Here is a 17,112-nt window from a genome sequence, read left to right as displayed (position 1 = left end):
GCCAGCACGCTTGTGGTTTCGGAATGTTCTGGCACATATGACACAGCAGTGGGCTCCCATTTATTCAGGTCACTCAACGTACGCCAAAGGAGCGGCCTCTGTCAGTGGGAGTGGATTAAAGGCGATGATGACAATTTGACATTTCAAGCTAAAAGCACCAAATTAGATCAGTTTTTGTTGTGTGTGTGTGCGTGCACACATATAATCATATAAACATAAAGCATAGCACAGGTTCATCCACTGTGCACAAATTTTTAACATTGTTCACTATGCTGACACTATGACATACTTGTTCACGCACGCTCTACCATTGGATAGTTTTTTTGGTAGACCACATTCACTGACACATCACATGGCAGTATGCAAACGGCTGGAAATTAAAAATCCAACATTCCAGTTTAATATTTCTCTTCAAAATCATGTTTGGCGATTCAAGGATTTTCTGGTCTGGTTACACTTGGTAATAAGCCTACAGGTGCACTGTACTAACAAAACATACCGAACACAAGTGGCACACTCATCTAATTATGTCAGACTCCTCTGCTTACAAAACTATGTAGCCAGACTGCTCTGTGAATGTACTGCAACATATATTTTCATCAGTACACAAAATTTTTAGAACGTCCACCCTTGGGAATCACAGATTCCCAATCTAGCAAAATGACTGCTGAATCTATGTAATTTCAGTCTGGTGTGCAAAACATGCTTTGCAGTGAACAAGATATAGCAACAGTTTATTCACATTAAATCAACATGATGTCACAAAAATAAAGTTTGCTATAACAGTGCAATAATAGTCCTTCAGCGTAGGTATAAACTACATTGGAGATATGTCCCCAGCAGCAAGCTCCATCATATATTCTATGTTCTTGCTAGGCCCTTTGATCCAAAGCAATAAGCGCAGGTACAGCAGTGAGAACCTCAACTGCCAGTGCTCCAACCTAGTTAGAAGAAAAAGCAGTAAAAGAAAAAAAGGGGGAGGGGATTCAGCATCGTCTGCACTTAAGGCCTACAAGTGGCAATTACGCCTAATTTTCTAAGTGCATGACAATTATTAGCACAATTTCAGTCCTCCGTAAAGCAGTAGGTAATTTTTCTGCCCACGAAGTACCGTGTTTTGAAGTTAGTTCAGCACTACCCAGGCAACGAAGGTCGGCTACTAGCTTACTTGGCTCATCTTGAAGCAGCTTATAGCTAGAGCCAGAACAAGCAATGACACAGGCGTCTATAGTGCGACTTACAATTTACATATTTCAGACGTATGCCTGCAGTTACTGTGCACATGTCTATTTCAGACGGTGCTTGATCAAGCATACCACCGATGTCTGCAGTCTGATTTGTACTGCAGTATGATTTCTGCCAGACATGCATCTAGACTTGACATGCAGTGAAAAGCCATTGCCCTTTATTCACTGCTGTGTATCTGTGTAATAAATTTTGTTGCCTTTCAACTGTATCCTTCCTGGCACATCCAACCATCTGGCAAAATTTGCGAGCAATCGGACATCCTGACTGCAGCCATTTGCAGTGCACACATTTTTCTGGTACGGATAAATAAACAAGCCCGCAGACACAAACCTTCAAAGGTTGTGATAATCGAAAACTTTTGCTGCTACAGCTATGCCATCTGACCAACCTGGATCGCAATACATGTTGTAGCTATGTGTTATAAGCATTGCAGACTTTCGCTGAACATGTGTGCATGGCATTTTCAAGTTTGTTGGTTACCACAGCATATGAGTGTTAGTTGGATGTGCCCTTCTCACATTTGAACTACACATATATACTAGCAGCAATCTAGTACCTCCTTAATAGCAAGAAAAACAAAACTCACTTTCATAGTGAAAGACTGTTTGAGCAAAGTGTAGAATAACTAAAGTAATCTAAGTTAAAAACGTCTGCAGTACAGCTGCCAGTGGTTTCCCAAGACGTCGCCAAGACAATACTGGAGGGAGAATTAGCTGACTATCCCATACCTGCCAAGTTTGGAGAAACGGTATCGGGGAGATCTACTCAACGGGGAAGGGGGGGGGGTGTATGAAGTGTGCCGACCGCGGGGGGGGGGGGGGGGTACTGCGATAGCAATTATATTGACACTGTCAGCAGGATTTTGCGGTCGCCGCTGATCTGTACAGAGTCCAAACCGATAACATCGCTTACGCATCGTCTGTTTCACGTGCGAGTAAAAGCGCGCTAGCGCTAGGGACGAACGCGGTTGAAGCAGAGATGAAACGACCCGGCCATCACCGTCGCGCGAAGGGCACATGCGATAACATCGCTCCGCGTGCGAGGCCTGTCGTCGCTTGCTTACCAGTTATTTCGTCGGGCAAGGGACCATAAGGGGCGCCGTTGAGACGGGGACGGTCGCGAGCGAACGCGCTATCTCGACAGACATCGGTAACGGCTACCCTTTCAAGTGCTGGGCTCTCCACTTAAAGCAGTAACGACACAAAATTTTGAAGGCGAGATAACTTGTGGGATAGATTTGTGTGTACACAAACGCATCATCTACGAAATATTAACGGTTGATATAACCTATAACACATTTAGGATCAATTTTTAAATTGCGTGTAGCGCATCTGTACGCGAAACGTCCCACCTCGCGTCAGCGTGACGCACGGGGCGCGCAATGCACTGGACGCGCGGGGCAAAACTGGATTTCCGGGAGATTTTCGTATGACCCGTACAACCGGGAGAAACGTTCGAAATCTGGGAGTCTCCCGGGTAATCCAGGAGACTTGGCAGGTATGCTATCCGACGTCTACAGCCTTTCCGGTCTGCATGTATGGCTTCACCAAGCTCAGCTATAGATATCTTGCAAGCTTAAGCAAGCTACGTGAGAGACGTCTTTAAGATGGGTCAGTGTTACCTGGGTAGCCACTTGTGAAAGAAAACAACTCCACTTCGAAGAGTCACAATTGTGACACCTTTTCATTGCTTGCTACTTCTGCTGTGCCAATCACGTTGGACATGCCGCAACATTACAGACAAAGAAATGCTGCGTGGCATGCGCTCCAAGATTGTGAGCGTGCACGTGATCTTAAGGGCCACTCTTCTCCTGGCCCTCTTCGTTGTCTGCCACACTATGGCACACATTTCAGACATAGGTTGGTGGACGAATAAGGGGTCACCCATTAAGTGACTGTTAGCAACTGACAAATGAGAATAGCAAGTTTAATTATGCTCACTATGCTCACACTTTGCATTAGGAAGGTTATTTCTTCTTCACAGCAACATATGAATGCTAACACTGTAAACTTTTTGCTTTTACAAGTTTTATACATAGCTTAACACCTTGGTGCTTGGCAAGTGAGTTTACGCACACATACCTTAGCCTCAGCTCAAACATCATGCAACTCCACCAGTGGCGTAGTATGACCGGCAAGCTGGCATGGTCCATGTTCAAGGTGAGCCGCCGAGTAGCAATGCGAGCCATCAAGCTAAAGCGATCAATAGGATGGCCATGGTTTTTCGTAATAGAGCGTACAGTATTTATGTTCCTGAAAGTTTGAAAGTAGCATCAAGTAAGAGAAGAGAAAGGCACACGCTCAAAAATCTCAAGTTCGTGAAACATTATATGCAGCCAGCCTACTACAAGCTGATGCCACTATAATAATGCTACATTTAATCTTTGCATCAGTTTAGAACTGCAGTAACTAACATTCACTCCAGCCTGACATCAGGGGCATAGCCAATGGGGGGGGGAGGGTTCAAACCTCTCCCAACCCGAAAATTTTCAATTTCGCTGGCGTATATATACACGCACACATACAAACACATGCACAAACATACATAAAGTACGGTTAACCCCCCCAACCCCGAAAAAAATTTCTGGCTACACCCCTGCCTGACATTGTACAAAATGAACCTCTAAGCAGAGATGTTTGCCAATTGGTGCCCATGTGGTAAATTGCCAATGTGACTCAGTGCAAGCAAACCTCTGTACCTTGTTTTACTTTTGTATTGCAACAAAATGCAACAAACTGGCTGACCCCTTGTTCTTGGTGTCATGACCCCGCACACGTCATTCAATGGTGCATTCTTGCATTGAGACATGAACAGGCTTTCATGTGAAGCTTTTTGCCTCCATAAAAGTACCTCATAATTAATAAAGTTTGCAGAAACTTTCCGCCATGTGTGCACAATCTGTATCTGCTGCCTCTTACAAATTATCGAAAAGGGGACAAAAAGCCTTCTAGCAGAGCAGGCTGGAGTACGGACGCTTAGAATACTGAACTTCTTCCAAACTATATCTCTATTTGACGAATTTTATTACCTAAGTATAAAATGAGCAGTTGCAAAATAATCATTCGAATGATATGCAAATGAAGATATGTACACAAAAGAATTAATAGCACAATGATGCTGTATACACCATAAAAAAGCCATGAATAATTACCTAAATGAATGAAAAGCACAAAAAAATACCACTGTTGTCACTTTAACAACCCTACCATCATTATATTAAAAAAACCGCTTTCTAAGATGCACCTCCTCTAAACAAATGCATGCGAGACACACACTAGTGTCAGATGGTTTCAGAGCAATGATGGACAGCCTGATAACAAATCGATGTTTCACAACTAGAAGCAAAAGAAAAACATAGATGGTTGGCCACTTGACAAGCAGCATCAAATAACTAAGAATAAACGACAATAAAAGAGAATAGACATACTATAACCTAAAAATCAGTGACAGTATGTACTACGTTAAATCTGTGCTCTGGCCTGAGTATAACAATGAAAGACCAGTTAGTGCTACCTGAATACGAGCAGCATGGGCCTAGGAAGGCTGCGAATGCAGTCCATGACCTCATCAAAGTGATTCTGCACCATGGTGCGCATGTAGGCCACATCTTCACTGGACAGCTGATTGCGCAAGTGCAACGTTTGCCGCTTCAGGGGCCGTTGCATCAGGATCTCGCAGAAGATGGGGTAATCTAAAGCAAAAAGATGCAGCTAGCTCTGCAACAGCATGTTTCATATCCTAAGCATAAACACAATGCTATCTAGTGTCTCAGCTGATAGAATGCATGAAGAATAAAAATCTCTGGCCAATTATCCTTGCTTAAAAGCACACTGCAACGAAATTTTCAACTACATCAAAGGTTAGCTTCAACACAAAAGCATGGGCCTATAAATTAAGCTTTTTATTATGCTCAAACATTTACTTTTAGAGCAACTGCAGGCAGTTTAGGCGAAGCTACCCATTCTAGGCATGGGAAAGCTAATAGATACAATAACAGCCACCTGTATTGCTGATACAAAAATTATTTTTTTATTAAAAGTCCAGAAACATTGCATCCTACAGTATGCATTTTCTTGCTCTTCCATGCGGAGATGAGTCCCTCGGCCATAGGTCAGCAAAATAAGCCAATATAATCACTCAATCTCGCTCACCAATACTTTCACAGCCTATTTACTCACACACACTAATGTGCACTCATGCACGTTCTTAAGTTATGTCAATTCACACCCACCAATGTCACAATAGTGATCTCCCTTCACATTTACCAGCAAACATTCGTGCCTATATTTGCATCCGCTCCCACTCCCTGGCACTCGCTCCCCTAAACACTCACGTTCACTCAGTACTATTGTCAGTGACTTTCTTCTATAATCACGTTGGCAGGCACTCACTGATCAAACACACATACACTCAAATTCACTGGCACTCACATTCGTTCACTCATGTCCACACAAACGCTTCATCAATCACTAACACTTCATCTCAAGCATGTGGAACGAACAAAGAGCCAATTAGGTCACTGTACTTGCGAGCGAGTACGCCGACCTATGCCCTAGGCTGTCAACAAATGTATCAACAGATGTACAGTAATTAACAATGCCATATTATGAAATATGCTATCATTACTCTTTCAGGCTTATTTGCAACACATCGCTTCATACTCTAAGCAGACATTTTTGTCACTTTCAGAACACAAGGTTTGCAATGTTGCCTACTTGTTTATTCTCAACAAATGCAAGAAAAAATTCTAGCTGTCTTGCTTTCAACAGTGACTGTTCTCACCTCCGTGTTATATAATCACCATAATAGCCAATTCTCTAGCAAACCATAACACAAACAGCTCATCTAAGTAAATGTTCAGGCACTGATGCTTATTATGAAGAACCTATTGAACGATTAGTGCAACAAGTGCAATAAAGAGAGACTTACTTGAGACACCCAACTCAAGAGAGTGCATCTTCATTCCAACAGGGTCATTCATAATTATGGATTTCCACAACTGACAAAGAGAGAGTCTGTTTTCCTTAGAAATGAACTCGTATAGCCCATGATCCAAAAGAATAATTCTTGCTTTTCCATCCTTTCCTTTCTCAACAAACACTGAAAGGAGATGACATAACATACGATGCAAAAGCTTTAGAATGAGCAAAGGTGAACTTGTTACTTTTCATCCTGTATGTAACTGACCATTGCCAGGGTGGGGGTCTGCATGGACAAAGCCGGTGTGAAATATCTGCTCGGCAAATGCCGACACCATCTTTCGATCGACCTAAAAAAATAAATGGTAAATGTTGCACAAGCTGAACATCTGAAAAACAACAAAAAATAAATAAAAACAAGCATGGCATGCAGTTAATTCTTCAGTACAAAAAGCAGTGCTGTATTGCGTACTAGTACTAAAGTACGGCTGACAAATATTTTCAGAATGTGTGATGCCTCAATATGCATTGCTGCATACTATGTGCTCTTTTTCTCTCAGCTCTGACATAGAAGTAAGAAGATAAGAAATCAAGGAATATTGCTCCGGTGTCCAGAGGAGAATTCTAAGAAAGGCAGTTCTGTTTACCAACACACATAAGTTCTTGCCATATAATATATTGCAACACTAACAAAACATAGATAAGCTTGCTGTTGGATACAAAGCAAAAGCATTTTGAACAAATTGCTGTGCCACAGAGCAACACTAAAAACAAGCAAGCAAAGAATGTGGCACGCACTGAATATGATGAATGCTCTAAGTGGCATCTTAATGGCAACTGCACCAAGCTGGGAAACAGTTAATATACAAAGTTGTAGGTGATATCAAACAGGATGAAGAAAGGGGCAGATTTCTTTGAAAAATAAATAAATGTAGCAAATGCAGACTTGAAACAAACGTTTAGACAGAAGTATGCGAGTGATACTCCCTGTAAGAATTCCTACATTATTACTGTCATTAAGAATGGTTTATTAACTCAGAGTTGCGATGTTTAAAATGTATGATTGTGATGGTATTTTTTTATAATTTTTGTAATTCAATATAATTCCAGCGTTTTTTTTAAGTACCTTGTGTATTGTTGTATCTGTTGCTCATTGTGTTATGTTGTGACCCATGTCCACCTCCCCCTATGCAATGACTTACGGCGATGTAGGTGAAGTTTAAATAAATAAAATAAAAATACAGAGGCTTTATTCCTGCAATTCCACAAAAGTAAAGTGAAAAAATTTTAAAAAGTAAAAAAGTAGAAAAGTAGGTCACGCATTCCAATGGAATCAGTTTTATGTAAAGCATTTTGCAGGTAGCTGGGTATCTGCAGTTACCAGGCAGACTGTGCAAAGCAGGCACTTGTGCGGGTGACGCAAGCAGGAAGACAACGAATCTGAGCATGATGGTAATGGCACAATGACAGTCCCTCCTACCACACCACCCATCCCTTCTTTTTCTGTGATGAAGGAACATTACAACTTGTTCCTTTACAAGCTGGGTCCAACACAAGGGTGGTAAAATGTCACGCAATGTTCACATAGCGTAAAGCTGCTGCAATGAAAGGACTAGGGATTGTAGGCTGATCCTGAAGGTGGTTCACTAGGGTAGCTGTTTGGGCTTGTTGGTTTGGCATGATACAGGGTGACAGCACAAAAGACTGTTGTAAGTCAGTGCTTGTGTGTGTCAAGCCTCTTCTCTGTCTTCGTCTTTTGCATTATCACCCTGTATCTGAAGGTAATGCAGCTTAGAAAGGCATCTCAACTTGCAAGCTACCACTAGGAAAGAATGGGAGAAACTGGCACTCTCCCAGCCGTGACCCATGGGAAGGACAGTGATTAGTCTGCGACACAATGAAAACAGGTGCAAGCACACATGCTATCACTCATGCTATGTGGCACGACGCAAATGCAAATCATTTCAAAGAGTTCATTGACACTGCCTTGGGAGAGGTGCATGTGCCCTAATGAAACAAACAAAATGTACTCAATGTGGTCAAATAGTTAAAACAATGTGGCTGCTGTGCTGGGAAACCGACGCTTCGCCCAATCCAACCTTACACACAGCTCTTTTATCGAAGAGACCCAAAACGAAGCAAGGTATCACTAACTGCCCAGAATGAGCTAAAGAATGCAGAAATTATTAATGAAGTTTTCTAACCGATGCATAAATTTTAAATTGAATTTTTCGTGTTTTCCTGCCAAAACCAGACGATGATTACTCGGCCACATCATAGCCTGGAAAAAAAAGTCATAGCGGGTGGCTGCGGATGAATTTTGACTGACTGGCATTCTTTAACATGCACCTTAACAGGGGCGTAGCCAAGGGGGGGGGGGGGGTCAACCCCCCCGAAATTTTTCAGTTTTGCTTGCGTATATATACACGCACACATACAAATGCACGCACGAACATACATAAAGTATGGTTGAACCCCCCCCCCCCCCCCCCCGAAAAAAATTTCTGGCTACGCCCCTGCACCTTAATTAAAGCATAAAGGCCAAGGAATTGATCACAATAAAACTATTATAATAAACCACGCCATTGTACAGTGTAGGTGTGTATTTTAGTGCCAACTGACTATAAGTAATATAAAAACTAGCATGATAAAAAACTTTGCTACAGGGACTAGCTATATGGGGAGATAACTGAATCTTTTTGTTTTTGAAGGCAGGGCACGTACGGTGCCTTGCCTTCAAAAAAAAATTAGATGATATAAGAAAAACATTTTTTTTTTCTGGTGGGGGGTGGGGGCATGTAGTTTTTGTTTTCACACTGGTGTTAATACTGCCAATTGTTAATTGTGCCTAAAATGTGTACCTCCACTATGCAGCACTGTAGTTAATTGCAATAGTTTTTCGTTGTTTTTACCGTACATGTTTTTTTTTGAAGTGAGATAAGTGGAATAAGATACAAGTACATATACACTACTTGTGTGCTTCTGAACAAACCTACTATGTTTGAAGTCAGCGCTAGTCACGCCCATTTACTTTCAAATGTCCACGTTATCCTTTCATCTACCACACTCATGCTTTTTATCCAGAAGCTGCTAAATGGTAATGCACAATGGCGGCTGCTTTACTCTGGTTCTGGCAACTGTTACATGCAACAAACTTTCAAAGGAAAGATCACATCATTTGATATCATGCTCATTTTCCAGTTATTAAACTATGCCACTTGTTGAGGTGTTTTGCATGTTTCCGCTAGCGAGGAGAACACAACAACACAAAAATAGGGAAAAATGAATATTTGTCAATTATATATCGGTATATTTCAAAGCTGTAGAAATTAAAAGGACCTAATGATTACATACAATATATAACAATCATACCACTCATCAGAATATCCACTTACACAGAAACCCTTTTGTGGCTGTAAAGTAGGTACGAAGCATACAAGATGACAACGTCTGGGTAGGCATGCAAGAGCAGTAGTCATAATGAGTCAAAGATTCGGAAACTGTGGCTAATGTATGAACAGCATCAGGGGCGTAGCCAAGGGGGGGGTTGGGGGGGTTCAAACCCCCCCCGAAATTTTTCAGTTTTGCTCGCGTATATAGGCACGCACACATACAAACGCACGCACGAACATACATAAAGTATGGTTGAACCCCCCCCGAAAAAAATTTCTGGCTACGCCCCTGAACAGCATCCTTGAGAGACTTTAGCAAAGAAATTACAGATCTTTCGCAAATTGTACCTATCAGCCCAGAAACACTAATACAAATGCACAAAAAGATTTATGGTCATCATATGCTTCAATTCAAGCAAAAAAGAATTACAGTTAAAACTCGACCCACCGAAACCCGGTTTTACAAAGTTCCCAATCTAACGACGAAACTTCAATTCCCCGGCAGGTACCCGTAGGGTTCAATGTTGTCATCAACTTGAATTAATGAAATTAACTTGGCACCAAGCCTGATTTAACAAAATTTTTCCTGAAATAAATGAGTAAAAATGCGGTGATTTCTTTCTAATTTTGACAAAGAGGGTTTTTCTTCAAATGTGCACTGTAACGCTACCGAGTTAGACCGCATAGCCACCCTAGTCACAACCCTAGTTTAATTTTGATGAATCTGCACGCCGCACCCATGCACGGAACAGCGGACTCAACATTCGGTAGCATTCTTACGTACCAGACAGTGTTAGGGGCGGCGGGGCTTTATTGTCCCTGTAAACTCCGTCCCAGGATCGTTTCCTCGCAACTTTCTTGCCTGTCGACCTGCTTGCAAAGTTACCATGATCGTTCTCCTTGTCTTCATATGTCGGCAGTTTGTCAACGCCTGACGTGACCTAATCTACATCGCCTGAACATGAAAGGCTCTATGTCTGGGCCATCCTCACAGACCTTTCACACTTACAGGCGTGGGTTAGTGGCAAATACAACATTACGGTAGCTTTTCCATGGGTGTCGCTACGCTACAATTTTAGATTTAAAAGGACCGAAAAAATCCCTTTCCTAATTTTGTGAACTCTCCAATTCAATGAACTAGTTCGAGCACAAATGTACTTAAGTTGTACGTGCACAAATTACATGGTAATATTATGTTTCACAGACACACTATAATGCGAAAAAGCCAATGTTTGAAAAAAGAAAGCCTTATCCAACACAATTTTAAATTTAAAAAAAAAAACACTAATGCAAATCAAACAAGTGCACCACTCACATCAGCAAGGTCAAGACCAAGCTTTTTAATTCCCTTGACATCACTTATCTTGACTCCATTGACAAAATCCATAGTGAGTACTCTCTGAAATACAATGGTAACAAATCAGCAAGCAGCTTTTAAAGTTGCAGATGATATGACAAAGTCATATGTTCATTAGTAGGTTAAAATTATTGCAAACACTTTTACATACTTTCAAGCAAGTGAGGAAGAGGGGCATGGATAGCTGCAGGTGCACCTATCCTGCATTGCTGGCCAATTCTCCACATTATCACTACTTGCCACATGTGTTAGCATATCAAGAGCTCATCAAATGTAAAAACTAAGGGAGTACATACAGCATCTTTGTCAAACGCGTAGTATCACGAGATGTACACATGAGCTAAAGGAGAGGACAGGTTAGCAAGAAGTGCAACGGATAACACTACCCCTGATCCATTCACCTTAACCTACCAAACCATACTGCTGGCCATTCCAACCACACACACAGCCAGCATTCAGGAGCTAAGATCTTGGTGCATGTTTGAAATATTTAAGTATGGCAGCCACAGTGTGAAAGCAATATGACAGAAGGCTCGAGACGAAAGCACCTTCCAGCATCATGCAGGCTTTCCTTCAAGCCAATCCTCTCACAATAATGCTGCATTTTGTATAGAACAATCAAACCTGAGTAGATGCAATACTAGCACTATGATGTCTATTTATTTCTTTGAATTCAGTGCAAATGTAGCTTATCATACGCTGATCAAGTGCACTGCAATGACAGCACAAATGTACCCGCACAGTACTTATGGCGCAAGTCTGCGAGAACTGCACGGTAACAGTTGGTGAGGCTATGGCCAAGAGTTAAGTACTGTGGAGTGCTTGCGTGTAAGCACTAACAAACTTGGTATTTTTGACAAAGAAACAAGCGGGTCCTTCTTAGCAAAGATATTAATGCAAATTTGGCAGTATTTACCTACTTTACTTGTCTTGTTCCAGTGAACTTTGGGAATTGAAACATATGGGAGGTAGGCTAAATCTCGGGCACAGCGTTCCATGTTGCCAGCTTCATGCACGAAGTCCAACTCTTTTACCAAACACGACTTAAGATACTGCAAAAAAAAAAAAAAAGATTTCAGCATGAACTTTGGTTTACATAATACATGAACTGCAAGCAGGATGCAGTATACAGCTGATTAACACTGCTATCTGTAACACTCTGACACATAACCCCAAACTGTAATCAGTAGGTGACCAACATGAACTGGAGAAGTCATAAGCAAGAATGTTTAATAATGACATTTCTGAATCAAATTGAATATGAAGATTAGACGAACAACTTTCAAATATCAGACCAATCCCCAAGTAATCACTTCTAAATGAGGTGAAATGTGAAGTTTGTGCCGAGTCTATGAGGCAAACAAAACTTAGGCTTATTACTTTATTCCATCATTTTGTACACTACAACATTGAAAACAGTGAAACAAGGAAACAGCACATAATACTGTGTTCATGAGTGCTGTGTTCAAGGAACAGTAACTGATGCATGGCCAAGGAGTGCCAGAACAATGTCTTAAAGAGCGCAAGATCATGCTGTGCAAGGACATGCATTGACATGGTTGTGAATGGGCCTAAAGTTACGGGCTATAACTTGCCTAAAGGTTACACTAAACAAATACATGAGCACGCACACAGTCAATGAGGGGATAAATATTGGCCGCTAACAGTGATCACGTGCATGAAAATTACTTTTTTAAAGGTTGTGAAACCTTATGAAAAAGTTGTGCGACCGCCGAAGACCCTCCGCAAAAAAGCAGACATTCACGGGATCCATAACTGTAGATATGTAGATATAAGCGGACGCCCGAATGCCATTTGAAGAAAGCCTTTACAAGTGAGAGCCCTGCTTTGTTTTTTAAATGCTATCATAAGAACGAGGCAGCTTACACACGTTCAGCATGCCTTTTAGTACTCTGATTAGTACCTATATTTTAAGAATTAACAGATGTGGCCGCATTTGTGAACATGTTAGGGATGCACAAGAATTAAAAAATTCAATTTTAAAGCCACCACAAGTGTATAAGAAAAGATTTCCTCAGAAGCCATTTAACAATTAAGGTAATAACTTGTTACTGCTCACGTCATGAATACTGCAACACAAGTACCCACCTGGCCCAAGTAGAAAGAAGGGATAGCAAGAAAAAAAGTTAGAGTGATGGGATAACAAGGGATGGGAAACACAGCCGAGGATGGCAGAGGGTAAGGTGGGGTAATGAAATTAAGAAATTTGTAGGAATAAAATGAAATCAGCTTGTGCAAGACAGGGCAAATTGGAGATCATTGAGAGGGGCATTTTTTGTCCTGCAATGGACATAGAATAGGCTGATGATGATGACAGAACATCACACATGGATAAAAACTACTGTAAGTTACACGAGATGGAACAGTGGATTATTTACAAAGCTAGTAACAAGGAAGCCACATGACACTGAAACATATCAATTTTCAACCACAATGTCATACTTACATCAAGGACCCAAGCAAAGTTAAAATTGGGGTGCATCCAACTGACAATATGCACTAAGATACCAATGCCATTCAAGTCACCACTGAAACGTTGCTGTAAATCAATGTACTGCACCTGAAAAGACAACAGAAAAGTAACATCATTGTACAGTGAAGTTATGAAGAGGGATCCCAAAATAATTTTCATCCAGCAATGGTGAAACCCAATGGCAGCATGCACTGGCACAGTCAATATGAAATGTCCATGTCAGTGAGAACACACAGCCATACACCAGTATTAGTTAAGTACCATCACTAAAAGCCAACAATGTAGCCCTAAGAAGGTGTTGGAACGTGCAGGCTGGTGTCTGCAGCATACAGGAATATGCAACAAATTTAATGGCAAGTATGAAGGTGCTAAGCTCAAATACAGAAAAGTGCTTGTTAAAGCTTGGGTATAATGAAAGAGTCGCAAAAGATGTATAGTGAATCATCGGCAAAGTCTTGAGTAGATTTCAGGCAGGAGCAAAGCAGACCTGTGGGACTTCCCAAAGGGCGTTTGAACTCCCTTATGCAGCTTTGCTGTCTTTGATACATTACAGTAGTCTGAATTTGCATACATCTGCTTTTTTTTGGTACCTCAACAACTAAAACAGCCCAACAGTACTGTCCCAATCGTTTCTCACTCCTTCGTTCTGTTTGAGAAAGTAACTATCCCACTTAGCTACCATTCGCGTATATAGTAATAAACAAAACAAATAAACAAATGACAGTAATAAACAAGATTTAATTTGGACGAATTTCCCTACTAAAGTGTTCAGTATAAAAGAGCGTTTCCTGATTAAAACACTGCGTTTCATCATAATGTGTCTTGTACAATGATCTACAAAAATTATATGTGAATTCACACAAAAATAGACATTACTTTTACAGCAACATCTTGTCCTTCAGTAGTCTTTGCTTTGAAAACTTGAGCTAGGCTGGCAGCAGCAATAGGTGTGCGGTTGAATTCTTTGAACATTTCTTCGGGCAAGCAACCAAAGTCCTCCTTAAACAGCTCACTGATCTGAAAAACACCAAAGGATATTCACTGCACAAGATGGCGCTTAATAAATCCCTCCTGTAGGGTGATTGCCGATTCTAAATAGGCAAAACTGTTATGCAATACTACGAAGCGGACTTTCAGACAACTGGCAGGAGAAGGTTAAAGGAATGCAACACTATGTTGACCTCAATTGATTCAACAAATAGTGAAAGCAGGCACCAAGGTTTCTCTTACAATAGCCACAAACGCAATCCACAATGGAAAGCAATGTATGAATGACACATCACAGCACAATATCATGAGGGATGTCTTGTTTTTGTGCAAAGCCTCATAATTAACAGTTCTTGCACTCTGAACAATTCTTATGAAAATTTAGTTAAATGCAATTTCTCCCTGAATGTCAGCCTAAAATGCATTCTCTAAAGAATATGTTTAAAGAATACATGCTGGTATGTAGCTTCAAGTACAGCACACGTGTGCATTAATGTGCACCAATGCACAGTACGAGTGTGTTTTTGCATCCCGCACCCACAAAAATGCAGCATCGGCAGCCAGGATTGTATTCTGCGTCCTTGTGCTCGATAGCACAATGCCATCACCAATAATCCACCATGGTGTGTCAAAGTATGCTCACTGATTAAGCAATTTTAATACACATGAAATAATGTGAATTTTAAGAAAGATAAACATCATAAACCTTCTTAAAAGGAATCAGTTGCATGCAGACAAAGTCATGGTCGCAGAATTCACCTCATCCTTACTGCGCACCAATGCGTGGTCATGAAGCACCTCTAAGGTGTCAATGTATTCTCGTGGCAAAAGGTGATTGAGAGCGACCAGACTTTGTCCAAGCTTGATGTACAGACCACCATTCTGAAGGCAACCCTTAAGTATTCGCTCAGCATTGCGCTGGTGACAGCGCTTCATCATGGCCTTGTAATCCTCAGTTCCCTGCAAAAGCAATATTTAAAAATTAAATTCTAGTATTTCACGTAACAAAACCGTCTGAAGACTATGAGGCATGAAATATGTGGGAATCTGGATTAATTTTGGCCACCTGGGGTTCTTTAACATGCACCTAAATCTAAGTACATGGCAGTTTTTGCATTTCAACTCTATATAGCAGCATTAAAAGACAGTCAGTACGCTGTCTGAAATGAATATGGGTACTTAGTCGCAAAGGATATATGAAGCCAATTTGCCAACATAGATAACGGAGAAAACAACCCACAGACAGTACAAACAACTTAAGAACAGTACGAGGTGGGGGCGTGGGGGAGATAGTACTCGTTACTTGCCTCAGTATATCCGATCGCACTGTACGTGTAGTCGCAAGAGATCGTAAGACCGATTCTCAATGTCCTAAGAAAAGAGAAGCAGGCAATAAACCAAATTTCAGTATTCACAGTACACTGCCGAGATGTGAGCACTGCTTACTTGGCGAATCTGATCAGTCCCCCAAAAGAAGTCCGAACAAAGCGTTTGTCGGGTGCGCTCAGTGTTTGGTACCATAAGAGCGGGGCTGAGACGGCAACTCCAATAAATGCATAAACGTAGGGGCTGCGTCGGCCTTTCACATTTGGAGTCGCAACAATTTTTGGTGACCGTACCCCGACACCATTTGAAGAAAATCTTAGTGCTGTGCAGCCAAAGCGATGTCGCGCCACCTGTAGCGATGAATAATCACGGCAAATCACTAAATGACACCGTTAAAGCGTACGCTAGGCGGATAACTATTAATGGCAAATTGCCAACGAGCACCTCCAATTGATGCAGCAATGATTGAAAACGAACAACTGATCGAAGAAAGTGGAAGGGCAACTCACCTGCGTGTGCGTGTGCGTACAAATTATGTTAGGGCGTTTTGCAGCCGCAAATACAAAATTAAAAGTATTCATGATGAACACATTATTTACAATGCAATCTGAGGCCGGCAGATCCAAGAAATAACTTCTGAGAAACAAAGGCGATCACTACAAATACAACCGCTGACTACATTCTAACCAAGGAAATGGTGATCGTATTCATCTGAAAAATACGTTTTACAGCCAAGGAAAAAGAAGCCGTTGAAAGCTGGAAGTGCCAGGAAAAGCAAGTCTACGCAGTGTTTTTACCCTATCTCAATACTGAAGCACGACACTCACTTTTAGCATCGAGCAGATCATTTTGCTAAACAAATCAACAGGTTATGAAAGACTGAAATCACTCAGCATCACAAAGTTTTCATCTTACAAGTACACAGGTCGGATTGGCTACGATTGTGACTGCATTCGACTTCTGCACTGCTTGGCTCACTACCAAGAAATTGAAACTGAAACCAAATGGCGGTTGGTGCTTTGCACGCTTGGTCGTATGGCCGTATGCAGTATTTTTCATGCCAACTTAGGATATGGGCACATGACTGTTCAAGAAAACAGCTTACATTGAGGTTTAGCTGAAACGAAGCTGCACGATAGAAGAGACGACGAGTAGCGCTGTTAGGGTGGCGACCCTAGCGCTGTGTCCTCGAGTTTTCTGTCATCCTGAGTCGATCCTATGCGCTAAACCTCAATTGAGGTTTGTGAAGCATGTCGTGAACATCAATCCTCCGTAAAGGAATGTACCAGTGAGCGCGCCAGGATTGGCAAGCAGAACAAAAAAATTATGGCAGTTTCGCACAGTGATGCTACAGTGTTCTAGAATAATGCCAAGCCTGAAGGAAGAGCG

At 41.5% G+C, this 17,112-nt stretch overlaps 1 protein-coding gene across 2 annotated transcripts; it reads right to left on the bottom strand.

Moving 5' to 3' along the window:
- Positions 1 to 733: 733 nt before the first annotated feature.
- On the bottom strand, positions 734 to 16,662 carry LOC119376173 (uncharacterized aarF domain-containing protein kinase 5). Of its 2 annotated transcripts, none has more exons than XM_037646104.2 (13): positions 16,551 to 16,662; positions 15,844 to 16,073; positions 15,705 to 15,768; positions 15,157 to 15,357; positions 14,287 to 14,427; positions 13,384 to 13,497; positions 11,837 to 11,968; positions 10,875 to 10,958; positions 6,436 to 6,517; positions 6,178 to 6,348; positions 4,762 to 4,939; positions 3,330 to 3,500; positions 734 to 941 (listed from the first exon to the last, which is right to left on the bottom strand). In XM_037646104.2, the coding sequence occupies exons 1-13, from the start codon at positions 16,569 to 16,571 to the stop codon at positions 818 to 820; spliced, it is 1,713 nt and encodes a 570-aa protein (XP_037502032.1). In that variant the 5' UTR covers positions 16,572 to 16,662; the 3' UTR covers positions 734 to 817. The 2 variants fall into 2 exon arrangements, with proteins under 2 accessions (XP_037502032.1, XP_049266902.1); XM_049410945.1 differs by having other exon boundaries at positions 3,330 to 3,440.
- Positions 16,663 to 17,112: the final 450 nt, after the last annotated feature.

The sequence above is a fragment of the Rhipicephalus sanguineus genome, chromosome 1 (assembly GCF_013339695.2).
Source record: "Rhipicephalus sanguineus isolate Rsan-2018 chromosome 1, BIME_Rsan_1.4, whole genome shotgun sequence".
In the NCBI taxonomy this organism is placed as follows: domain Eukaryota; kingdom Metazoa; phylum Arthropoda; class Arachnida; order Ixodida; family Ixodidae; genus Rhipicephalus; species Rhipicephalus sanguineus.
Note: the sequence above shows the minus strand (reverse complement) of the source record. Positions and strands in the feature narration are given on the sequence as shown.

Bases quoted from the DNA above. Each gene is read 5' to 3' on its own strand.
- LOC119376173 (XM_037646104.2), bottom strand. From the start codon at position 16,571: ATGATCTGCTCGATGCTAAAA. The intron at 16,074-16,550 runs GTGAGTGTCGTG...TCATCGCTACAG, and splicing joins TGATCTGCTCGATGCTAAAA to GTGGCGCGACATCGCTTTGG. The intron at 13,498-14,286 runs GTAATGTCTATT...TTGTCTTTTCAG, and splicing joins GACAAGATGTTGCTGTAAAA to GTGCAGTACATTGATTTACA.